This window comes from Lampetra fluviatilis, chromosome 40, assembly GCF_964198595.1.
Source record: "Lampetra fluviatilis chromosome 40, kcLamFluv1.1, whole genome shotgun sequence".
Classification (NCBI taxonomy): domain Eukaryota; kingdom Metazoa; phylum Chordata; class Hyperoartia; order Petromyzontiformes; family Petromyzontidae; genus Lampetra; species Lampetra fluviatilis.
Genome location: NC_136314.1, coordinates 11,059,286 through 11,086,545, shown reverse-complemented (window position 1 = coordinate 11,086,545; position 27,260 = coordinate 11,059,286). Strand labels below are relative to the sequence as shown.

At 49.7% G+C, this 27,260-nt stretch overlaps 1 protein-coding gene across 5 annotated transcripts in view; it reads left to right on the top strand.

Annotated features, from left to right (window-relative positions):
* Positions 1-27,260, top strand: part of RAD54L2 (RAD54 like 2) — a 122,133-nt gene that overhangs the window by 18,761 nt on the left and 76,112 nt on the right. For all 5 annotated transcript variants that reach the window (XM_078875124.1, XM_078875122.1, XM_078875120.1 and 2 more), the window contains exon 2: positions 12,545-12,758. In XM_078875124.1, coding sequence (XP_078731250.1) covers positions 12,602-12,758 — 157 coding nt within the window. In that variant the 5' untranslated portion in view covers positions 12,545-12,601. The remainder of the gene's footprint in view (positions 1-12,544; positions 12,759-27,260) is intronic.

Genomic DNA, 27,260 nt, shown 5'->3' with positions numbered 1-27,260 from the left:
CCCTCACCACTCAACCTCACCCTCACTACTCACCATTCATCCTGACCAATCACCACTGACCAATCACCACTCACCACTCTCCACTAACCCTAACCACTCAACATCACCACTCACCCTCAAAACTAACGACTCTCTCACCACTCACCCTCACTACTCAGCACTCGCCCTCACCACTCACCCTCACCACTCACCCTCACCACTCACGCTCACCACTCACCACTCACCCATCACCACTCACAACTGCCACTCACCGTCACAACAACCACTCACCCTCACCGCTCACCACTCACCCTCACCACCACTACTCACCCTCACCACTCTCCCTCACCACTCTCTCACCACTCACCCTCACCACTCACCCTTCTCCCTCAACACTCACGCTCACCCTCACCAATCATCCTCACCACTCACTCTCACCACACCCTCAGCACTCACCCTCCACACTCACCCTCACCACCTAACGTCACCACTCAACCTCACCACTCACCACTCACCCTCACCATTCACACTCACCCTCACCCCTCTCCCACACCACTCTCCCTCACCACTCTCCCTCACCACTCACCGTCACCACTCACCACTCACCCTCACCACTCACCCTCACCACTCACCCTCACCACTCACCCTCACCACTCACTCACCCTCACTACTCACCCTCACCACCACTACTCACCCTCACCACTCTCCAGAGGTGGGACAAAGTCATTGTTATGCAAGTCCAAGTCGAGTCGCAAGTCATCAAATTCATGACTCGAGTCTGACTCGAGTCCAAGTCACATGACTCGAGTCCACATCTCATAGGTGGGACAAAGTCATTGTTATGCAAGTCCAAGTCGAGTCGCAAGTCATCAAATTCATGACTCGAGTCTGACTCGAGTCCAAGTCACATGACTCGAGTCCACACCTCTGCCACTCTCCCTCACCACTCTCTCACCACTCACCCTCACCACTCACCATCATTACAAAGGGTGAGTGAGGGAGAGTGGTGAGGGAGAGTGGTGAGGGTGTATATATTTGTGTCTATGATGACAGCAGTACATGCTGACGTTTTGTATGTTAAATGTAAAAGCAAAATGTGTGAATGTGTGTGTTTGCGACACGCAGTTTGTTAAAAAGGGAATAGGGCGATTTTAAAGTAATCTACAACCCTTGATTCCTTCGCAACGATAGCAAAGAATCGTTTCTTTTCGCGCTTGGGCTACATGTTTAATTACAGAGTTTTATTTCCATTGGTATGTTATGTTTGAAAGTTTTCAGGAGTTTTAATAATATTTTTGCCCCGGTCAACGCCGGATATTTCCCATTCGTAGCAGTTTATATCGACTCTATAATCAACTTATTTTAAAGGGGAACAGGGCGATTCTAAATGAATCTACAACCATCGATTCCTCTGCGCGATTCAAAAAATCGATTCTTGGCGCGTCGGGTTTAAAAATAATTACACAGTTGTATTTTCATTGGTATGTAATGTTTTAAAGTTTTCAGAAGATTTTAAATGTATTTCCCCCCCGGGCAACGCTGGGTATATCGAGTTTATAGCACAAAAAGTCTTCTCCTGACACGTGTAGGGTGTCGAGGCCTAGTACCGTGCAGAGCCTCCGGCCTCGCCTAGATGGCCCACCCGGCTGAGCCTAGGGGCTGGGCCGCTACCCCCACCCCCCCCCCCGCGCTACAAAAATACTGTATAATCGCTATAATTTTATTATCTACCGACCCTAAAATAGTAAGTGCACACATTGGAGTGGGGGGGGAAGTGAAACTTTGATGTATTTACCTCAGCGTCGCGTGTTAATGCGTGTGCATATTTTTAACGGGAATTAAAAATGGCGTCCACCCCGCAGCGAAGGCGTCGCTACCCGTTTCCAGGGGCAACCGCCGTGGTCAGCGCCGGTCGGCAATAGTAATAGTAAATAAATAAATAAAGAGTAAATATATAAATAAAGAGAAATCACACGAAATCGATAATCGGACCGATGTAAAGGCGTCGGACCAAAAATCTGAAATGCCTACGGTCACTGCGGGGCCGGGGGCGTGCCCACCTGCAAGAATTTTTCTTCCTAAACCCCACGGCCCGAGCGCCAAATCCCTCCAAAGCGAGCGTACGCAGACGGACAGACGGACAGACAGACAGACGGACAGACAGACAAAAAGTGACGTTTATAGGTAAGATGGCTATTATTCCCCACAAACTTTGCTTTTGTGACGAGGACAGTGATATTTTGAAATTTACCTATTTTCAATGAGAAAATGGGCGAATTTGTATATTTTCGTTCACATAAAGTCAGAAAAAAACAACATGAATCAAAATTAACATATATTTATCTTCTTGGTTCTTTCGGTAAAGTCACGTAGAAGGGAAATAATAAAATAATAAAAATAAAACATAATAAAATACAATTCTCACGACGTTTCGGCCACAACGCGTACTAATGGAGGCTGAAGGATCTCTACAACTTTCACAGGGCCCTGCTACGGATGGTGCATTTTGGGCGAGGTCCCTAAGGGTACATGTCGGCAGTGTAGCCACGGACTATCTCCCACTTCAAAAGGCAGGGGCGTCACTCCCTTTTGCCTAGCCCGTTCAGTCGTGGAACGATACAAGCCGCTGCAGTTTGCGCCGCTTCCCTCGCCGTCTCCCACTGCTGCATGACTCGTCGTATCGCTATAGGCTATTTTGCAGCTTTAGCTGGGAGGTCAGCCGATGGGTTTGCCTGGCTACCTACCGTGCATCAAGTAGAACGGGGCGTATCCTGTCAACACATGCAGGGACAACTGATTTCCTTCCAGGACCCCACCTATGTGTAAATCCCAGTCCGTCTGAGTGTCATTGACCACTTGACACAGCATGGTTATGGTGGTGCAATTTAGGCGTTTTACCATACCATTGGTTTGTGGATGACATGGGGAAGTGTGTACTTTCTCACTGCCGAGGATGTTGCACACCTCCTGTATCTGTTTTGAGGATTTTTTTTACCCTGGTCTGTTAAGACGTTTTTCAGGGGCCCCTTTATAACATATCCATGCACAAAAGCTTCTGCTATTGACTGAACTGTTTGATCCGCCAGGGGCCACTTCACTGGCCATACTAGCAGATATTTGTGACCTCTGTCGGTGTGAGGTAGGGGTCCAAATATATCCAAGGCCACCAATTAGTTTACCCACACAATCTCAATTGATTGTAGGGGCACTTTGATCGGGTGTGCTGGCAGCTTTCGCCGCGCACATTCTACACATGAGGCCATCTATGCGCGGATAACTGCCTTAATGCTCGTCCAAAATAATGCGTCTTAATGGTAGTGTTTTCAGCTCCCCCAAATGCATGAGGCAACGGCCATACACCTCAACTGACATTTTACGAATGGAGGTCGGCACAATGACACAGTAGAACTGTGTGTCAATCACCCAATGTACCAACAGCCCTTAGCAATGGCACGAATGGGTTCAAGCATCTCATCCTCCCATTGCAATTGCCGCCACTCCTCTTAGCTCAGTCCCAAATCTCGATCGGCCAAGGGAGTTTCTGGCTTGTTTTCCCGTATGTGCACAGGTGCTGTGAGACACTGTCGGATGAGAGTGGTTTACACCTGGGTAACCCCGTAGCACGTGCACAAGTACCTGCTTCTGGCATACGAGATAATGCATTCGCATTGGTGTGGCAAAACCCCTTTCTATGGACTAACACATAGGATAATTCTTGCAGCCTTTCAATCCATCTGGCCAGAGGGTTGTTCCATATGTAACGAGTATTGCAGTGCTGCATTGTCAGTCCGCACCTCAAATTTTCATCTGTATAGGTATGGGCGAAATTGTTGCATAAAATGCACAACTGCCAGGAGTTATATCCTTGTTATGCAGTAGCGTTCGGCCGATGACAATACTCGGCTGCCATATGCTAAGGCTCGGAGCAACCAATACCGCTGGGCCTGGCGTGTTTCGTGCCAATTCTGCACCGATGGCGGCTATCGATGTAGTTCCCACCAAATGTATTTCGCCTCCCTCTGGAGGTTGCTCTTCTCCATCCCTTTGTTTTTCTGTCCGTTTTGAAGCCTCCCATGGGCTCGCCGGCCCGGGGAGTCAGCCAGCTATATAATCGTACGCTGACGATGGGGCTGTGTAGATGGGTCGGCTTTGCGTAGCCGTGTATATATATGTCGCCCAGTGATTGTGCCTGAAGTGTGAGAAATAAATAAGAAGCCCTCTACACGTTGTTTCTCGGAAGTCGCTCATTACAATGTATCTGCTCACGCGTGTACAGACGGACTCTTCAACGTCTTTTGTAGCACACACTTTTATTAACACGGTCCCTATGCACTGAGGGATATACGGTCCCCTCACCCGTTACACTCAGAACGTACAAGCCCCCGTACCCTACAGGCTACTCAATATCCCGCTCTTTCAGTGTCCTCTGACTGGACCTAGGGAGATGTCTCCCGACCACTGGTTACACTGAACCCTAGCCCTGATAAGGGCTGGAGGGCTTGGTCCAGGGTCCTAAGCTTCTTCCGCTGTCTTGGGTCTTCGTGTGGTTCAACTCCCCGAGAGCTCTGAGCGCTCTGGCTTTATACTTGCTCGTGGCCGGGTTGTCCAATCCCCGGCCACCTTGTGGAACCCTGTGATTGGTCGTTCCCAATATGCTTTTCGATCCCAATTCACCCTATCTGACCCTGACCGTTTGGTCGCGCGGGAAAACCTTGTTTACGGTCAGCTCTCACAGCTTGTGAGACCCTGACCGTTAGTTTGAGCGGGAAAACCTTGTTAACGATTTGCTCTCCGAGTTTGTGAATATCGAGTGGGTAACTCTACTACATCACCCTCCCCTTCGGAAGCCTCAGCCGTCCCGGCTGTTACAAGCAGAAAATCCCCACCAATGAATCAAAGTGTGTGTGTGCCACAACCAACAAGAACAGGAACATCCAACAAGAACAGGAACACCCACTATAAATACCCCCCCCCATCAACAACGCAACATATGTACATGGTCAGAACCAATCACAAATAACGACATTCGCGACGCACAACGCATGCAGCATTCAGCTGCCGCAAAAAAAACGATGGGCAATCAAGAAAAGCGACGCGATCTAGCCCGTGTGTATTTCGCGGGCCCGTCGTAGGGGATGGGTGCCCCTTTCCGGGCTGCAGGCTGACCAGGCATCCTGGCAAAAATGTCAGCAGGGACAGGAGGCCTCTCTGCGTGGACCCTTGGAGCAGACGGGTCGGGCAGCCTGGCAAACATGTTGGGCGGGTCAGGCATCCTGGTAAACATGTTGGGTGGGTCAGAAGGTCTCTTTGCAGAGACTCTTGTTGTAGACGGGTCAGGCATCCTGGCAAACATGTTGGGCGGCTCACGGGGCCTTCGTGCAGAGACTCGTGGCTCGCACGGCTCCCTCAGTCCCGCATCATCTGCGGGAGGAATGAGACGTCTGCGCTGTGGATTAGGTACCAACGGGGCGACATCCAGCTCGTCGGGCATATCACACGCTCGGCCCTCGTGTTTTGAGTGTGACGCAGAGCCGCGCGGCGTAACAAATGGCTTCAGACGAGAGGGGTGCACGAACCAGCGCCGTCGTCCCCAACGTATCTTAACACACTGTGGGCGCATTACCTGGACCACCTCAACCGGACCTCGCCATGGTTTTAGGAGTTTAGCCGATGTGGACACCGGCACCTGGGGGCAATGAAGCCACGCCATATCACCTGGAGCCCACTGATGCACGGACGTGCGAGGGGCCTGCAACCTCGAATTTGCCCGCTGGCGGGAAGCAGAATTTTCAATCGCCGCATCACGAGCCTCAGACAGCTTTTGCAGGTTGAACCGCAAATGGTCAGTGAGCTTCGATGACTGTGGGAGCTGCTCTATCCCAAGCCGCACATCAGCGGGGGGAATGGCCTCCCTGCCATACATTAGGAAAAATGGGGAGAACCCTGTCGCTGCATGTGGCGCCATGCGGTAAGCAGCGAGGACCCCTGGGATCTGCAGGTCCCAGTCTACGTGGGATTCGTCAACCTGATGGCATAGCATAGAGGTGAGGGTTCTATGCAACCGCTCCACCATGCCATCTGTTTGGGGGTGATAGGGCGAAGTGCGCACCTTCTTAGTGCCCAACAGGCGGCATACCTCACTCAGCAGGGTACTTGAAAAATTTCTTCCCTGGTCGGTCAGCAACCGTTCTGGAGCGCCCTTGTCCAGCACATAGCCTTGAACAAAGGCGTCCACCACGGCTGCTGCCGACTGGTTGGGGAGGGCCCAGGCCATAGGCCACCGTGTAAAATACTCCACCCCAACCAGAAGGTACTTGTTACCACGAGGCGTCGTAGGGAAAGGCCCCAAAATGTCGAGAGCAACCAGCTCGTTCACACGGGATACCGTGATGGGCTGCAGCGGTGGGCATGCCGGCTTCGCTGGAGGTTTACGTTGCGCACATTGGGTGCAGCCCGTTAAAATATCAGTTACGTCGCGGAGCATGCCCGGCCAGTAAAATTGTAGTTTTAGCAAGCCAATGGTTTTGTGCACACCCAGGTGCGACAATCGCTCGTGTGCTGCGCACACAGCCGAACACCGCAAAGCCGATGGCACTACAATTTTGTACTGGCAAGAATCAGCATCCCAGTGCATGAGCAGACCGCGGCGTATGGCAAAAGAGTTCGATTTACTTGAATGTGAGGACGAATCACATGCGCGACGACGCAAAGGCAACAATGACGCGTCGTTCATTTGGTGCCGACCCCATTCATCCAACGTTATCCCCAGCAAGTCGTCACTTGCTGGCGGATTTTGGTGGTCCACACCCGGCGCAGGATCGGAAGGAAGGGCAGCAGAAACCGTTTCAGGAGGTGCAACCGGGCGTACTATTTGCGGTTTGCACCGGCCAGAACCCGTGAAACAGGCGCATTGTTCTGATGGGAGGCGAGATAGCGCGTCCGCATTACTGTGCTGTGTACCCTTACGGTAAATCACCATAAAATTGTAGTCCTGGAGGACTTCAAGCCATCGGGAGAGCTGGCCAGACGGTTGGTCAATGCGCAAAGCGTATTGTAACGCAGAGTGATCGGAGCGCACGGTAAACCGTTGACCGTACAGGTATGGCCTGTATTGTTGTATAAAGTAAACAATGGCCAGCAGCTCGCGTCGGGTTACGCAATAACGTTGCTCTGCAGGGGACAAAACCCTGCTTCCATAGGCAACCACCCTCTCAACGCCATCAACGATTTGGGACAGCACCCCGCCGATCCCGGTGTTACTGGCATCGGTGTCCAGAATAAATGGCTTTGCGAAATCGGGGTAAGCCAGGGGCGGTGCTGCTACAAGAGCATTCCGTAAGGAGTCAAATGCGGCCTGTTCCGCGTCTCCCCAATGAAATTTCAGCCCTTTCGCTGTAAGAGCTTGTAGTGGCTTGGCGATTGTAGCGAAACCAGCCACAAAACGTCGGTAGTACGACGCGAACCCGATAAAACTGCGAACATCCCCAGCAGAGGTGGGGCTAGGCCATTGGCTGACACATTTAGTCTTTTCAGGGTCTGTGGAAATACCCGAGCGGCTGACTATGTGGCCTAGATAGCGCACAGACTCACGCAGAAGGTGGCACTTCTGCGGTTTGAATTTAAGGTCCGCAGCTCGCATCTTTTCGAAAACAGCGCGCAACCGTTCAATGTGTTCGTTGAACGTGCGGCCAAAGACGATAACGTCATCAAGATAGATAAGGCATGAGTCCCACTGGAGCCCAGCGAGGACCAGCTCCATGAGCCTCTGAAACGTCGCTGGAGCCGAGTGGAGCCCCATGGGCAATCTATTAAACTCGAAAAGGCCCTGTGGTGTCCGAAAAGCAGTCTTTGGCTTTGATGCTTCGTCGAGGGGGAGTTGCCAAAACCCTGACAGAAGGTCCAAAGTGGAAAAATAACGCGCCCCTGCCAGAGCATCCAATGACTCATCCATACGTGGAAGAGGATATGCGTCAGCCACAGAAATTTTATTTAGGCGCCGAAAATCTACACAGAATCGAAGACTGCCATCGTGCTTTTTGACCAGCACTATCGGGGCACTCCAGGGGCTGTTGGAAGGAGAAATGATATCAGCCGCCAGCATGTCGTCAACTGCCCATTTAACATGCTGTTTCTCCGCAGGGCTGAGCCGAAACGGGTTTTGGCGGATAGGGGCAGCGTCACCAGTGTCAATGTGGTGACGCAGCAGCTTGGTGCAGCCAATATCAAATTGTGATTTGCTGAACACATCCGAAAATTCCCGCAAAAGAGCCCGCAATTTACTCTGCTGTGACCCGGATAAATCGCCGGCATCCGCGCAGAGAGCGTCAATCCATCCCTCGTCAACGTTATGAGGGAGAGGCTGCTGACTGTTCGCTACGTGTCCGACAACCCCGGTCCCCAGGGGCGCCACTGTCGCATGAGCGAGCACTGTCCCCTGTGGAATGACGGTGTCTGACAGACCGACATTCAAAACTTGTATAAATGGCTCCCTGTCGCCCGCTACAAGAGTCTGTGCGGCCACCAACGAAAGGCTGTTAACTGCTGTGTTGGAGGGTCCCAATAAAATGCCATTTACCGAGGCGGTGGGAGCGAGCGGTTTCTTTAACCGTAAGGGTACGAGCATTTGTGCCCCTGGCGGAATGCGTACAGCGCAAGCCGCAAAAGCCTGTACGGAAGCATTTTCCGTCCGTGAATGCGTGGCCGCGGGTAAAAATGCCATCCGGCGGCCCGAGGGAAGTTCAATACATCCCTGATCGATAAGGATTTTAATGGGCATTTTGGCAAGAAAATCAGTTCCCAGAAGGCACGGCACCGCAAGGGAAGAAGACACAAAAACAGGTCCGGCCAATTTAATATCGCCAATGGCAATTTGAGCCCGAATTTGCCCGAGAATCCCTAGGGAACTTCCATTAGCGGTGAAAAACGGAATGGAAACCTTTTCCAATGAACGACATCGGCCGGGCAGTATGTTGTAAATTAACTCGGAGATGATAGTGGCCGATGCACCAGTATCGACAAGCACGCGCACTTCCACCCCCTCGATCGAACCAACAACCACCGAGGAACCCGTCGTTGCTGCAACCACTCTATGGGCCAGCTCTGACCACTGCCCGGGTCGCAGTGGTCGCGAAGAGTCGGCCAAACGCCGCATGTCATACGCCGTGTTCCGAGCGGAGTCAATGGTGTGTTGTGGTGTGTATGAGGGCCGAGCGTGTGGGGTGCCGCGACTTGCCTGGTTATGCTGCGCTGCTCTGGAAGCTCTGTAGTCCCGGTCTCGGGATCCGGCGGAGCGGCGGCGAGGTGCACGGCAGTCGGAAGAAAAGTGGCCTCGGCGGCCACAGTTGAAACACGTCGCGTCGCCGCGGGGGAAGGGCCGTCCCCGCTCCCAGTCGTTGCGGCGACTGGTGCGATCCGGTGATCGCTGGGGCGTCGCGCTGAACGTCGAGAAGACTCGATCAGGAGAGCGAGCGTTGTCCCTGCTGGCAGGCACCGATGTCGTAGCCGATGCGGTGATGGTCTCGTCCTGGTCCAGCATTAAGTGAGCATGAATGCTCCGGGCAGCTCGCAGTGAGCACATGTCCTCGTCATCCACGGCCTGGATGACAAGGCGCAGCCCCCTCGCCATCTCCAGCAGCTTCTGAAGGACGAGTGCGTCGATAGCCTCATCGTCCATGCGGGGGTAAGCCGCTCTTGCCATGGCGAGTAGCGCGGTGCGGAACGCTAATGGCGACTCCCTTGGCTTGCACCGTCTCTCGTAGAACTGGTGGCGTGTGGCGGAAGGAGGTCCGTAGACATCAGACAGCCGCTGAAGTGCTGCTTGTAGTGTCGCCCTTTGTCGCTTGGGAATGGAGATGAGTGCAGCGAGAGAGTCATCGTCCAAGGTGGCTGGCAGTGCACGAAGTGCTTGTGCATCCGACCAGCCCACCATCTCCTGATGGCTGAGGAAGCGACGTTGAAATGCCGCCCAGTCGCCCCCTGTGGACGAGAATTCGCGAAAGACAGGCAGTCGCTGCTGTAGAGCAGCTGTGTCGTCGTCTTCGTCAAGCTCGGACTCGGTCCTGAACGCAGCGATGGCTTGGTCAACAACATGTACTGTACGGCGTGGCAGCCGTGATGACGCGGTGTTGCTGGAGGGTCCTGCAGAGGCAGCGTCGCTCTGCGATGACGCGGTGTGTTGTGATTGGCCCCCGGAGGTCCCTGCATACACTTGGCTTCCGCCCCCACGTGACCCGTCGGCGGGAAGGACATTCTCTTCCGGGTTTGCGATGGCGGGGACGCCCGCCGTCGGCCGCTCCTCCCCGCCCGCAGCCCCCAGGGTAAGTTGCTCCAGGATGGCTGCTGCAGCATGCAGCAGCTGGGCGAGGCGGGCGTGAGCAGCCTGGGTGCCGTCGCTCGCGGCGATCGGCTGCACAGCTGGTGGTGGGGCGGCTGGCAACACGCCAACATCTTCAGCGCCGCCCGCGGCACCCACAGGTGAATCGGAGCTTGCATCATCGGGACTTCGCGTGCGGTTCGTTCGTCTTGTTTCCATCTTCTGACGCCAATGTAGTGTTGTACAGACGGACTCTTCAACGTCTTTTGTAGCACACACTTTTATTAACACGGTCCCTATGCACTGAGGGATATACGGTCCCCTCACCCGTTACACTCAGAACGTACAAGCCCCCGTACCCTACAGGCTACTCAATATCCCGCTCTTTCAGTGTCCTCTGACTGGACCTAGGGAGATGTCTCCCGACCACTGGTTACACTGAACCCTAGCCCTGATAAGGGCTGGAGGGCTTGGTCCAGGGTCCTAAGCTTCTTCCGCTGTCTTGGGTCTTCGTGTGGTTCAACTCCCCGAGAGCTCTGAGCGCTCTGGCTTTATACTTGCTCGTGGCTGGGTTGTCCAATCCCCGGCCACCTTGTGGAACCCTGTGATTGGTCGTTCCCAATATGCTTTTCGATCCCAATTCACCCTATCTGACCCTGACCGTTTGGTCGCGCGGGAAAACCTTGTTTACGGTCAGCTCTCACAGCTTGTGAGACCCTGACCGTTAGTTTGAGCGGGAAAACCTTGTTAACGATTTGCTCTCCGAGTTTGTGAATATCGAGTGGGTAACTCTACTACATGAGCATGGATGTGAGTAAGTGTTGGGAGCTGTGCATGTGTTTGTGGACTGTGAGCATGTGTAGTACCGTTGAGGACGCGTGCACACCGGAGTAGAGGCACACGTATTTATTTCACAACAGTCACTGGGGACATACAGTACTGGAGGGGGTATCGGCCCCCTCACCCGGATAGCTGGGAACACACGGCTAGCTACCCCTAGCCTGCCTCCTAATCCTCCAATTACTGGGCTAGGGGAGGCTGTCTGGCCCGACACTGGTCAGTCGGGCTACGGTACCCGGAGTCCCAGAGTCCTGGCTCTGGTTCACGCCAGAAGGCTCGTACGGTAGGCGAGGGGCGACTCCTTTGCTCCCCGCTGGCGATCGTAAAATCGCTGTCTGCATTCCGCCGAAGGTCCGTAGACCCCAGCCAGCAACTGCAGCGCCATCTGAAGAGTGGAGCGCTTGTCCCTCGGTGCCGACGTAAGAGCGGCGAGGGCGTCGCCGTCGAGGAGCGCCGGCAGCACGTAGAGGGCTTCGGCGTCCGACCACCCCGCCATTTCTTGGTGCGCGAGGAAGCGCCGCTGGAACCCCCCCCAGTCGCCCTCCTCAGCTACAAACTCTTTCAGCGGGGGTAGCCTTTGGTGTAGCGCAGCGATCGCCGTGGAGGCCCGCGCTTTGCTGTCCCCGCAACTCGGCTGAGCGTCGGCACGAACGACAGATGGAATCGCCTGTCGCGCTGATGGTGACGCTCCGTCCGTTGGTGGTGACGCGGCAGCCCCTGCGAGGCCGATGTCGGACCCCAAGTTGAGGCTGGCCACGCCCTCGGCAGCTGCTGCGGCGATGGCGGGAGATTCGAAGTTGAAGTCAGTAGAAATGGCGGGAAGGCGCAACGGTCGTCGGCCGTCCTCGCCCCGCGGCGGTCCAGCAGCCCCCAGCCGAGTGATGCTCTCGAGTGTGGCGGCAGCAGCATACAGCAGCTCCGCCAGCCTCGCGTGCGCCAGCCGAAGTCCGTCGGATGGCGACTCCCCTTCCTCCCGATGCCCCGGTAAGGATGCATTCGGCCCCGGCTGCTCGTTGCCCCCATCAGCCGTCTCTGGCACCGCACTTCCCGCGGTGTCCTCCGCCTCCTGCACCCCGGCCCGAGCTGTTCGGCGCGTGTCCATGTTCGTATTAGTTCACTTCTGTCACCAGATGTAGTACCGTTGAGGACGCGTGCACACCGGAGTAGAGGCACACGTATTTATTTCACAACAGTCACTGGGGACATACAGTACTGGAGGGGGTATCGGCCCCCTCACCCGGATAGCTGGGAACACACGGCTAGCTACCCCTAGCCTGCCTCCTAATCCTCCAATTACTGGGCTAGGGGAGGCTGTCTGGCCCGACACTGGTCAGTATGGGGACGAATTTGTTTGGGTGAGTAGGGTGCATGTTCACAGTAATAATGTTTCTGTTGGGCCGTGTGTGCGTGCAGGGCTCGTGCGCTTGCAGTGGGATTGGGTGGCTGCAGCGGTCGGCCTGGAGTCATGGAATGCTGGCCCTGAGGACTGCAAGCCTTGCCGGCATGGAGGACGAGTCGTACTCCGGGAGTGAGTCCAACCTGGATTCCGAGGAGGAGGAAGAGGAAGAAGAGGAGTCAGAAGAGGATGAGGAAGAGGAGGAGGACGACAACACCGCGAGAGATGCCGGTGAGAATCCGTGCTCTTCTGTCTACGGTGTCTTGTCGGCATTTTATTCCTGTCCTATTCCCAGTGCTTTGGGCCTGGGTATGACATGTGGGTCGGATGATATGAATGGGGCAAGTGCTTTTCAACGAGTGCCAGAACTATGCACGAGTTGTCACATTGGGTTTGGTGTCTACGAAATGCAAAGAGAGGCGGTTCTGTGCAAACGGTCGTGGTGTTTGTGTCAAGATTCTGAAGGCTGTGAGGGTTGAACCGTCTTCATGGTAAGCTCTAACGGGCTATGACTGTGATGCCCGTCCTGTCTCGTTAGGTCCACTAAGATGACACGCTGGTGGGCACATCTCGATTTGTTTACGGGGAACTTGCGAGCTGCAGAGCAGCCTGACATTAGCCTTGTAGATATCCCCATCATTCTCTTAGTTCTTTCGGTAAAGTCACGTAGGTAAAAAATGAAATTAAAATTAATAAAAATAAAACAATAAAATCACGACGTTTCGGAGGCAACACAAGCTTCCGTCTTCAGGTGAAGCCGTCACAGCAAAAATATCTGTATCAAGTGAAGAGAAGTTCCAAGAGGCACGACCTTATATACTGGTTAAGGGGGGAGGAGCCAGGAAGGGCCGTGGGGGAGGAGGAGTTGTGAGATGGTCAGTACTGCTGCTGGAACTGAGCATTTGTAATGTAGATGGCATAAGTAGATAAGCCAGCTAGGATTAAGCTGCCTTTTGTTATGCTGCTGGGTGGGTAAAATTAATTAAATAACGAAAAAGGAGAGTACTGTTAAACGCTGGGGATGTTAACACTCGGTAGAGTAAAATAGTGCCTGTCAGATAAGATGGTCCAAAAATGTGTAGTTAAATCTTTTTTGCATGGTTGATAACATCTTTCCAATGATTACTAAGTTTGTACCCATCATCACGGTTGATATTATGTCTGTGTTTATATCTGAATGGCTTTGTGTACAAACCTTTGATGGTAGCCAGAGGGTTTGCAGAGCACCTTAGTCTCGGAGAAAACAATATCATGAGAGCCCACCGCATTGTAGCAAAGAACTAAGAGTATGAATCCTTGCAGTCACGAAAGCTTCAAATCTAGAATCCCCATCATTGCTGCACAGGCTTGTGAACACTTATAAACACTGACACAAAGGAACTGCTGTCTTGGTGTGGGCAGGGTGAGATGTGCATCGTCGGTAGGATTGAGAGTGTTGCTTTGTATAACGTATGTGCAGGTAATTTATCTTCCTTTATTGACAGTCTGATGTCTACAAAGGAGAGGCTGCACTTAAATTAAGTGTGACTTGAAAACACATTATGAATAAGTAGGTGATATATTCAAGAATCAACTGTTATATAATTTGTAAAACTTTATTCCTTTAGTCAGTGTCACACTGTGATCCTGCTGTGGGCCTGTATAATTGTGTGCAGTTATAATGAACGAGGACTGCGGGATACACGACCGGGGTGGGGGGTCGGAGCGAGATGTTAACTACCTCGTGTGTTCGATCCCGACCCTGACTCATGTTGTATATTTGGAGTTTGTATGTCTCTTTCTCTTCGTGGTGGTGTGGAATTTTCCCCGGGTCCTCCGGTTTTTCCCTCCACATTTAGAATCAACATTCATTTAGAGTATTTGGCTGCTACAGTGAGGGAAAAAAGTATTTGATCCCCTGCTGATTTTGTACGTTTGCCCACTGACAAAGAAATTATCAGTCTATAATTTTAATGGTAGGTTTATTTGAACAGTGGGAGACAGAATAAAAACAAAAATCCAGAAAAACGCATGTCAAAAATGTTATGAATTGATTTGCATTTGAATGAAGGAAATAAGTAATTTACCCCCTCTCAATCAGAGATATTTCTGGATCCCAGGTATCTTTTATACAGGTAACGAGCTGAGATTAGGAGCACAGTCTTAAAAGGAGTGCTCCTAATCTCAGCTTGTTACCTTTATAAAAGACACCTGTTCACAGAAGCAATCAATCAATCAGATTCCAAACTCTCCACCATGGCCAAGACCAAAGAGCTTTCCAAGGATGTCAGGGACAAGATTGTAGACCTGAACAAGGCTGGAATGGGCTACAAGATCATCGCCAAGCATCGCCAAGCAGCTTGATGAGAAGCTGACAACAGTTGGTGCGATTATTCGCAAATGGAAGAAACACAAAAGAACTGTCAATCTCCCTTGGCCTGGGGCTCCATGCAAGATCTCACCTCGTGGAGTTGCAATGATCATGAGAACGGTGAGGAATCAGCCCAGAACTACACGAGAGGATCTTGTCAATGGTCTCAAGGCAGCTCAGACCATAGTCAACAAGAAAACAGTTGGTAACACGCTACGCCGTGAAGGACTGAAATCCTGCAGCGCCCGCAAGGTCCCCCTGCTCAAGAAAGCACATATACATGCCCGTCTGAAGTTTGCCAATGAACATCTGAATGATTCAGAGGACAACTGGGGGAAAGTGTTGTCAGATGAGACTAAAATGGAGCTCTTTGGCATCAACTCAACTCGCCGTGTTTGGAGGAGGAGGAATGCTGCCTATGACCCCAAGAACACCATCCCCACCGTCAAACATGGAGGTGGAAACATTATGCTTTGGGGGTGTTTTTCTGCTAAGGGGACAGGACAACTTAACCACATCAAAGGGATGATGGACGGGGCCATGTGCCATCATATATTGGGTGAGAACCTCCTTCCCTCAGCCAGGGCATTGAAAATGGGTCATGGATGGGTATTCCGGCATGACAATGACCCAAAACACACGGCCAAGGCAACAAAGGAGTGGCTCAAGAAGAAGCACATTAAGGTCCTGGAGTGGCCTAGCCAGTCTCCAGACCTTAATCCCATAGAAAATCTGTGGAGGGAGCTGAAGGTTTGAGTTGCCAAACGTCAGCCTCGAAACCTTAATGACTTGGAGAAGATCTGCAAAGAGGAGTGGGACAAAATCCCTCCTGAGATGTGTGCAAACCTGGTGGCCAACTACAAGAAACGTCTGACCTCTGTGATTGCCAACAAGGATTTTGCCAGCAAGTACTAAGTCATGTTTTGCAGAGGGGTCAAATACTTGATAATTGGTTCTTTACCCTTCTATCTGGCAACAAAACTGACACCTTTTTACAAGGAGTCATGTTTGCATAGACCGCAATACCTGCAGTCATAATACAAACAAAAGAACATAACTCTGATAATGTGCACTGTCCTTGAAGTTGATTGGTCCACACCCGAGACAGCTTTCCTTAGAGCCTAGTCTCATATGGGTTGGACCAGATGACGCCAAAAGGCGCACAACTCAAGGACAATGCACCATCAGAGTATGAGAGCTCGGGGCAAGCATCTACACTATGGGAACCTCATTTGCCAGTAAAAATATGATAATTGGTTCTTTACCCTTCTATCTGGCAACAAAACTGGCACCTTTTTACAAGGAGTCATGTTTGCATAGACCGCAATACCTGCAGTCATAATACAAACAAAAGAACATAACTCTGATAATGTGCACTGTCCTTGAAGTTGATTGGTCCACACCCGAGACAGCTTTCCTTAGAGCCTAGTCTCATATGGGTTGGACCAGATGACGCCAAAAGGCGCACAACTCAAGGACAATGCACCATCAGAGTATGAGAGCTCGGGGCAAGCATCTACACTATGGGAACCTCATTTGCCAGTAAAAATATGATAATTGGTTCTTTACCCTTCTATCTGGCAACAAAACTGACACCTTTTTACAAGGAGTCATGTTTGCATAGACCGCAATACCTGCAGTCATAATACAAACAAAAGAACATAACTCTGATAATGTGCACTGTCCTTGAAGTTGATTGGTCCACACCCGAGACAGCTTTCCTTAGAGCCTAGTCTCATATGGGTTGGACCAGATGACGCCAAAAGGCGCACAACTCAAGGACAATGCACCATCAGAGTATGAGAGCTCGGGGCAAGCATCTACACTATGGGAACCTCATTTGCCAGTAAAAATATGATAATTGGTTCTTTACCCTTCTATCTGGCAACAAAACTGACACCTTTTTACAAGGAGTCATGTTTGCATAGACCGCAATACCTGCAGTCATAATACAAACAAAAGAACATAACTCTGATAATGTGCACTGTCCTTGAAGTTGATTGGTCCACACCCGAGACAGCTTTCCTTAGAGCCTAGTCTCATATGGGTTGGACCAGATGACGCCAAAAGGCGCACAACTCAAGGACAATGCACCATCAGAGTATGAGAGCTCGGGGCAAGCATCTACACTATGGGAACCTCATTTGCCAGTAAAAATATGATAATTGGTTCTTTACCCTTCTATCTGGCAACAAAACTGACACCTTTTTACAAGGAGTCATGTTTGCATAGACCGCAATACCTGCAGTCATAATACAAACAAAAGAACATAACTCTGATAATGTGCACTGTCCTTGAAGTTGATTGGTCCACACCCGAGACAGCTTTCCTTAGAGCCTAGTCTCATATGGGTTGGACCAGATGACGCCAAAAGGCGCACAACTCAAGGACAATGCACCATCAGAGTATGAGAGCTCGGGGCAAGCATCTACACTATGGGAACCTCATTTGCCAGTAAAAATATGATAATTGGTTCTTTACCCTTCTATCTGGCAACAAAACTGACACCTTTTTACAAGGAGTCATGTTTGCATAGACCGCAATACCTGCAGTCATAATACAAACAAAAGAACATAACTCTGATAATGTGCACTGTCCTTGAAGTTGATTGGTCCACACCCGAGACAGCTTTCCTTAGAGCCTAGTCTCATATGGGTTGGACCAGATGACGCCAAAAGGCGCACAACTCAAGGACAATGCACCATCAGAGTATGAGAGCTCGGGGCAAGCATCTACACTATGGGAACCTCATTTGCCAGTAAAAATATGATAATTGGTTCTTTACCCTTCTATCTGGCAACAAAACTGACACCTTTTTACAAGGAGTCATGTTTGCATAGACCGCAATACCTGCAGTCATAATACAAACAAAAGAACATAACTCTGATAATGTGCACTGTCCTTGAAGTTGATTGGTCCACACCCGAGACAGCTTTCGTTCAATCCTGTGGAGTGAAGTCACCCCGGCAAAACCCTTGGCGTTGTTTAAGGGACGATGAAGTGACGTGGACAGGGTATAAACATAAACCAATGAAGAGCCCAACTTCTGGACGATTTTACCAATAAAATGTAAAGTTACTCTTCCAGAAGGTTTTGGCTCCCATTGGTTTGTATTGAACCCTCATCTTTCAAAATATTTTTTGATCATGGAAGTCCGCATTTAATTGTCAGGAACTTCCTTCTGAAGATGGGTTCCTGATTGGTTTTCATTGGACCCACATTTTATTCAAAAACGTATTGTCCTTGTTTTATGGTCTTTAGGAAGATTGGATGTGCTGTGGGTCTATTTTTTCTGAAACTTAAGGGTAAACAATGTTAGATATTTGGAAATGCGACAATTTGCATGGAATGTAATTTTGTGCTCCGACGTTCTGCTTGGGAGATATAGAGCGTGACGAATGGACACTTGTAAATTATGCATATAGCTAATGCATGGAATGTGAATCAGTGGGCCTTATAAATGATATTTGGTAGAAATGTGTTTGTTATGGTTAATGTCCAGTTTGAATCTAATTGGTTGTTCTTGTGAGGTCCTGACCCCTGTTTAAGAAGCCAGATCAGGTGACATGATGATTCCTACCTTCCTGGATCTTGTCGTAGTGGTGGTGTTTGATGCAGTTTGGATGAAATGTGATGTATCTAATTGCTGCTACCTGGTTTATGAGAGTTGCTCTTGACCCACAGTAAGAGAACAGAAATAATCCTAATTGGCTCTTGGTTAAACGCTTGCACGTGGCAATTTTGTTTTTTGGGCTGCGCTGAGTGGTGGAACATAAAAAAAATTGGTTAGGATATTGTGGCCTAACCTAAAAAATAAATGATTAAAATAAGAACATTGATCTCGAAAATACACATGTTAAGCTAGCCAGGATGGTGGCTGGCGGTTGAGATGTTATTGATGAACGTTACTTTTGGTGGCGGTGCAGTGGTGATGCTTGCGCCTCGCAGCTAGAAGCGCCTAGGTCCGATTCCCACCTTGGCGCCTCCGGGTACTCCGGTTTCCTCCTCCCATAGATAACAAAAAAACAAAACCAGTGTAACTGGCATTGGCCAAACTTCCCAATGTTTAAAACTTACCTACAAAAGTACAAATACAAAGATATTCCGTAGAGCCTTCAACAGACTGTTGAGGCAAGTGTTGTTAGCGAGCACCTATGATGGCTGGAACTGTACACGAGGGGGTCGGTGGCCAACACCACGCCCGAATGCCTTTGTTTCCCCAGTAGCGATGTTTATACATCGTACCTGGGACTCATTTAAGGCTGAGTCGACCTTGGGGGAGGCCCATGACCGGTTCAAATAATCGTTACTGTGCTTGGCCATGAGTGGGAATCGAACTCTGGTCACTGGCTTTGTAGCGCGGTGCGCTAACCGCTGCACTACCACTCCTCACTTGTGATCACTCAAACACACACGAGCAAAATCGCGCACCCTACTGCGAAAAACTACTGTTGACCAGAATAGCTGTTAATCGAATTTATTTATAAATTAAAAGATAAGTAAAACATCACAGAGTCTGTAAGAGAGAACGGTTTCCACAGCCCAAAACAGAAAACGCAATGTCAGCGAAGCCAGTCTTGAGCTTCATAGCGCTTATAAATGGGCGTGGCTGATTGGCTGAGGCATGGCTCAGTCCACCAACGAGTACTTGGATTGGCCGAAATTGGCGCCCTGCGTGCATACGGTAAACATAACATACTCTTTGGTTCTTTCGGTAAAGTCACGTAGGTATAAAATAACGAAAATCACGACGTTTCGATTGCAACACAAGCAATCATCATCAGGTGGGAAAACCACAGCAAGAAAATGTTTTTGCTGAAGTGGAAGAGAGAGCTGCCGTGGCAAGAGGTTATATAGGTAAGAAAGGGGGGAGTGGCAAGGGGGGAGAGAGGGGGGGTGGGGTTCGTAGCGCAGCGCGCTAACCACTAGAGGTCGACCGAAATTCGGTTCCGGCGCCGAAAGTTGGCAAATGGCCACTTTCGGCATACTTTCGGTTTTGGCCGAAAGTCGATTTTTAACTTTCGGTTTGGTTTAGGTTTGGGCTGAAACTGATATTGACTTTCGGTCATCAACCAAAAGATCTATTTTTTGAATGTAACTCTAGTGCTAAGTCTATCAGCCAGTCAGTCAGCACTAGGCAATCCTATGCGATAGGCTGCATACACACACATCAGCAGCAGCAACTTCAGCCGCAACCATGGTCTGGGGCCATCAATAAATGACATCACGCACCTGGGGGGGGCGGGGCAGTGACTGCGTAGCGATTCGCGCGCTGCGCTACGAACCCGGCAGCCCGAGTTCGATTCCCGCTCACAGCCGGTGACGATTATTTGGACCGGTCCTGGGCCTCGCCTAGGTCGACTCAGCCTCAAATGAGTAAGTGGTATGGTGTGTCAACATCGCCACTGGGGAGACAAAAGCGGCCGGCCGTGGTGAATCCAAGTCCCGGGCGAAGCCGGGTAGTAAAGCTTGTATTTCATAAATCTTGTGTTCGGTAACGTCGGTTATATACCTTTCTGTTTCGGTCTTGGTCGAAAGTGTAGTTAATCTTTCGGTTTCGGCCGAAAGTAATTTTTTTACTTTCGATCTGGTTTTAGTTTCGGCCGAAACCAGAAATTCAGTTTCGGTCAGCCTCGACTCACCACTACACTTCCGCTCCCCCCACACACACGTGCGCGCGTCCATGGGTACACATACACGCGCTTGTTGCAGACACACAACTTTCAGGGTGCGTCACAAATAATAAACTAATGCAGCGCGAAGAAAGCCTTAGACCTGCAACACATTTGTATGGCACTTTACCCGCGATAAGCAGGCACACTGCGTTACGCTTCCGCACACGGGTCACATGACAGATGTGACATCACAGCTCACTTGCCGTGCAAAATATATGCATTATTGCGCACCCCCCCCCCCCCCCAAAAATACAAAAGTCTATTTTTATAATTTTTGAACAGACACACATAATCACAAATTTCCCATTTATGTTTTAGATGAGTGCTACACGAGCTACTGGAGTGAAACTATAAAAACAAAACTATTTTTTATTTTACCAGGTAAGGTTCACTGAGCTATTATATAGCTCTTTTTCAGAAGCGACCTGGCCACAAATGATAGCTCAACAAAGTGGCTTATCACGTGGAAATTGATAGCAGCCAAATTCTCGAAACGCACGGAGATTCTAAATATGAAGGGTAAAACCGGAGGACCTGGAGAAAAATCCATGTGACCACAGGGAAAACATGCAAACTCCAAATATACAGCAGGCGTCAGGGTTGGGATCGAACCCATAACTTCCTGCATACCAGGCAAGGTAGTTAACATCTAGGGCCGGCAGTCCAAGCCTGAATGACAAAAGCTTAGGGGTGCACATCATGCGGGTCGACAAGCTGTCGGTGCGAGCGAGTTGATGGGATAGTTGTCACGTACGGCGAGGGGAAAGTGCGCCGTTTTCGCTGCTTCCGACGTCTCCCCTCTGGGCCCAGGCTACGCGAGCCGTGGGAACGCAGCTGAACGATTCGGGAGTTACATAAGCGGCGTCACGTCTCCGTTCATTGAGCCTTCGCTCTTCACTTCCGCTGCCCTGTTTTTAACGCACGGGTTACAGAACAGTGCGCGTGTATTCTCCCTCTGAAGATGTTTGCCAAGCACAGTAATGATTGGCACAGAAGAGCTGATGGACAGTGTTTTAAGTCCGTATTGCCATTGTGCATTGTGGGTTTTTGTCCCGAGGGTTGTCATTGCTTTATTTTAACCACGCGAGGACCCATTTGGGCAACATTTGTGCAGAGGGTTGGCACCGTGCTAACACTCGTGCCTCACAGCAAAAAGGTGCTGGGTTCCATTCCCAACTCAGGCACGTTTCTGTATGGAGTTTTTACGTTTCCCCCTGTTGTGCATGGGTTTCTTCCAGGTTCTCCGATTTTCTTCCAAAGATAAAAATAATTAAATGTTTAACTGGTGTTGGCTGAACACCTCGTTTCTTTGTACACAGCAACATTGGCCCCTGCTCTGAAAACCTTGAAAAAAGAGTTTTGAGACTCGGTGAGGCTTCGTTGGTTAAAAAATACGTAACAACGATGAATAGTAACGCACCTCTTTTGTAAAGAAGACGTGGAATCCTCCTGCTGCTGTTGTTGTTGTCCCATTGTCAAGGTGAAGAAGCTACCGCAGTTGTCACATCGTACAGTGGTCCCTTGGTTAACGATATTCCGGACAGTTTACGGGTTATGGAAGACCTGACTTACGGAAATCCGACTTTACGGAAATGCTCTCATAAATCATGTACAAATTTTTTATATTTGTGGAAATGTTTGCGTTGGTTACGTAAGCGCAAAATAGTGCAGCGCGGTGAGGTTGCGGATGAATACCGCGGAGCTCCACCAAAACGCCACCTTCACCGAGCCCGAGTTTCACTCGGATTAAGGTTCAATTGAATTGTTTGTAGCGTTACGTAATTATTGTCCTTTTGTAGCATTACATAATTGTTTGTTTTCTGTACAGTATGTACTGTATGTATGTGTGTGTATCTTTGTGTATTTGTATGTATATGGGGCCGTCCATAAATTATGTCATGCACCTGGGGGGGGGGAGGGGTCAGACATTTGTGACGATGTGTGACGTCACATCAAAATGCGCAACTTTAAATAAATATAGAATTGTTATATCAACACAAATTTTTATTAACTTTCATTATTAACTATTTGATTATTTAAATTTACTAAGGTCACCTTTTATTTATTCCATGAAGGAGCATTTTGCTTCTCCATGGGAGAATGGCGAAGCATACATTTCGAACATTTTTTTAATGATTGTTATTAAACATTTTGATTCTAATGAGTCTACCAGGGCTCTTCATTCTGTGGAATGCATATATGATTGTTATAATTGTACTCTCGATTTTGCTTCGTTCTACTACAAAGTTTCAAGTATTTAGTACAATTATAATTACTTTTAATATTTTATAATTATAAGATAATTTCAATATAATATTCTGAACATCTGCAGTTTTAGTTAGACGTTGAATTTTTTTCAAGTAAATTGTTTGCTAAATTTAAGCTTTCCCAATGCCTCCTTTTTAATACGTGTTTTCTCCTACAACATCAGAGTGCAGTGCCACATTAATTCCGCACTACAATGACAATAGTTTAAAGCGATTGGAAGCATGTTTTATTTTTGAAATTGAAATATGGTCTTTGGGGGGGGGGCAGAGCTTTGTGACGTCATTTGAGGGAGGGTCTGACTTTTTATGATGCCGTGTGACGGGGGGGGTCAAAAATCGTCCAAAATCGCGTGATGTCATTTATGGACGGCCCCTATGTATGTGCACGGGTGTGTATGTGTGTGTAGACGAGCCTACTCCACCTTTGTCTTTGTGTGCGTGTGTGGCCTGTGGTCGTGCAGCAGTTAGCGCACTGCGCTACAAACCCGGCGACTTGAGTTCCATTCCTGCTCACGGCCAACACCCCTGACGATTATCTGAATTGGACATGGACCTCCCCTAGGTCGACGCAGTCTCAAACGAGTAACTGGTGTGGTGTTTGAACATCGCCACTGGTGCTGGCCACCCACCCCCTCGTGTGCTGTGTCGGCCTTCATAGGTTGTCGCTAAGAGCACTTGCCCCAACAGTCTGTTGAAGGCTATATGGGGGATATTTGTCTTTATTTTGTGTGGCCTTAACGTGCACATAGCCTGGCACAAGTGCCGTAGTGACGTCCCCACCACTTTTTGGCGAATGGCGGTTGTTGTGTGTGTATGTAAAGTCAAGGCATAGCCTTATGCACGGTAAACGAACATTCGGAAGTGACTTTCTGTTAACAATTAGTTTAATTCTGGATACTGTCAGGGTAGATTTTCGATGCAATAAAAGAATCATAGGATATGCAGAGCGTATGTACAGCGATACGATACAGGTAGCGATAGAAAACAGACGACAATGTGATACGGTACTGAGAGAAAACTGTAGGGGAGGCACAACTATATGGGATTTTATCGTAGATTTTTTGGGAAAATTGTTCAATTTCCGACATATGGCACACATAGAATATTTATAGATATAAACATGATACATTTTAAAAGAAACGTGTCAAAAGTGTGCTGTCAAATAAAAATAATCAAAGGACGGGCTGGAACGGCACCTCGACCTTAACCATTATTCCTCATGGGAAAATAACTCCGGCTTAACGCAAATTCCCTTTACATAGCAATTTCCAGGAACGCAATCCTTGCTTCAAGTGGGCACTCGCTGTATCAGTCTCCTGATTGCAGACACCTCCAAATGACTTGCTTGGAGGGAAGAAATTCTATTCTTTCCGTGAACGTCCGTTCTGTCAGCGAATACGCTTGACTTTCTGGATCTGTCTTGATTTGATTGAAAATAGGTTTGCTCCTGGGATATATGAAGTTTGTTATTGCGGTCTGAATAAAACTGCTCCACTGATTTAGGATTCAGTCCGCCATGTTCAACAAGTTCACCGCACCATTGGAGGACGTGGCTGTTGGAAGGGGCACATCTAGAACACACAGCGGAATTTGTATACGTAGGGCAAGTGATTCACGGAGGACTGGGATCAAAATGCTGAAACAGGCAGATGACGGCCGTTCGAGGTACTTTTGTAAAACTAACGTTCATAGTAAGTGAAAATATAACGATGATAAAGATTATTTATGACGTAGCGACCTTTATGCCGGGACGTCACACATAGCATCTCACGCGTTTGCAATGGCACCAACCATTGGCAGCTGTCCCTGTGAGCACAAGGTGACTTAGCTGCTGGCCTGCTCACGGGCATGAGTCTGCCAGTAGGCAGCGTTGATTGCCGTGTGCAACTCGAATTGAGCAATTTGTGGGCAATTTCCGATATTTGGATAATGTGGACCCTGACGCCAGCAGACGATGGCCTGCTCATTGCGAATGACACGATGGAATCTTTAATGTCCACGAAGAAGCAGACGGCACATAGTACTTGTACGGTTAATATACAACCATAGTTATAACTAGGGCAGCGCTTGGGGAGCTCGAACCACAAACCTCTGCAACAAACGTCCTACCATTGCTTAACCAACATGCCTCGAGAAGATGGCACGGTTTAGTTGGTGTGCACTGCCTGCACTGCCGTACAGGAGTGGAAGGAGGACTCGGTGTTTCACGCATGGTGCTATAAACCCGGCACCCTGAGTTTAATTCTCCAATCCTGGGGCTCCCCTCCTCTCTTCAGCGCACGCTAACCAGCGTTGTGAAGTCTGGTCAAGCAATCCTTGCGAGCAGAATGGCATGGGGGAGGCCGTCATCCAGCAAGTGGATTGATAAGAATGCCGTATATTATTAAATTATTATTAATGTTGTGACATTTCATAAAAACACATGGACATTGATTTAGAAAATGGAACAAAAGCTGAAAAGTGCCCGAAGAAACATTGAATGGTGTTGCTTAGAATTATACTGGAGCAATAGGAAGAGGAACGCATTGGAGTAGACAGCACGGGCCAGTTAGACGTAATTTTTATTTATTTTGTGAAATCTAAATTGAAAACTCAATTCTTTAGAGCTGCTTTTTGTGTGTTTAGTTTGTTGTCCTTCCTCTCGACACCTTTGATTATCACGGTTCACCATGTATGGTGCGAAAGAAGTTCAACATACATACTGTACATGCATTTTGACTCTTGACAAAAAACAAGTGGACCTGTGCGGGTCGGCCCGCGGTGTAGACTAACGACAGAAGAAGAAAAAAACCCCCTTGAAGTGGCTCAGTGTGTGTGCTCAAATCCGGCAGCCGTGCACAGCGGAGAGAAGCAATCGCTTCCAGACGCATGTGTGAACTGGACCGGCGTATGTGTTAGCCAGAGTGGCAGCCTGTGCCAAGAGCCGCTGAGTAGATGGCAGTGAGGGCTAGCAATAAGGCGGCAGTGGCGGCAGCGGTAACGGCACCCTTTTGCTTTCAGGCCCACCCAGGCCCCCCCCTCCCTTCTCGACCGCCTGGCGCCGGGCCATGTCCCCGCCGGCACGTGAAGCGTGCGAGCGCGTGTTATGTAAGCGACACGCGCAGGGCCGAGTCGCGCGTGTTGTGCGGGCCGCGCGAATTGGTGGCGGCTACCCCTGCCCCCCCCGCCACCCCCCCCGCCACCCCCCGCCCTTTTCCCAGTGGGACTGCACGCGAGGGCGGTGGACAGTCCAGTTAGTAGTAGGCCAGCTTGCCGTCTGTCGTCGTCCGCTCATGCTGCTCCTGGAAGCAAATGCTCCTACACCTGCAGGTGCAGGCTGCCCAAGGCCACCGCTGCTGCCTCGCATGCGCCAGCACGCGGAGCATTTTCTACCTGTTATGTAATTTAAGCTTATGGTGGGACCCCGGGGTCCCGAATAATCGGAAGTCAAAATCGTAATTAATTTATTTATTTTTGGCGACTCCGTCCCACCGCGCACATAAATGCCGCTACCCACCAGGCGCGGACCATTCTGTTATCATGTCGTCCAAGCACAGCGAGGACGAATGTGCAGAAGAAACAAAACTTTGAAACTTTAAGTAGCGCATCGTGTAGAGCTCATCGAGAGGAATAGATTGCCGTATCGTTCGCCTTCAACAGACGTAGAATGACGTCGCAACGCAGTTTATGCTAGAGCCAGGGGCTTATGGGACCCCGGGGTCCCGCCATAAGGTTCAATTGTCGGCGACGAGTGCATTTTCTACTCGTTTGTAATCCTCTCCTGGATTAGGGTCTGCCTGCGCTGTGCGTGTCAAGGGGGGTTATATGACTGTCAAGATCGACCTCTTAGAGTAGGCTCGTGAAGGACACTACTGGGAAGTTGGAGGCAATCGCCCTCCAGCAACAACGGAGGGCAGAGGAGCAATGCTCACAACAATGAGTGGAGCACCGGGTGGCTAAGATGCAGAAAGTTAGCACAGTAGGGGGCAAAGGTTGTGCATCTGCCGGTCATCTCGGTCAGTCAACCCCATGGTACCTGAGTCTGTCCCGTGACCTCCTGCCAGCGGGCGTTCGACATTTCACGTGGCCTTAAAGTGCACATAGCCTGCCACAAGTGCCATGGTGACATCACCACCACTTAGTAGGGAATGGCGGTTGTTGTTGCTATAATGACTGTACTCTTTGGTTCTTTCAGTAAAGTCACGTGGAAAGAAAATAAATTAAATAATAATAGAATACGACGTTTCGATTGCAACACAAGCAACCATCATCAGGTACGAATGAATGAGAAAACAAACATAGCAAACTTAGAAATATAATATAATGCAATACAACCCAGAGAGTCGGCTAACACAACAGCCAACATCCTACCTGGTTGATTAACGTTCTGACAAAGAATGCTAAATTTTAGAGAGAGACAAAACACAGACATGGAGACACATAGACAGACACACAAATAGAG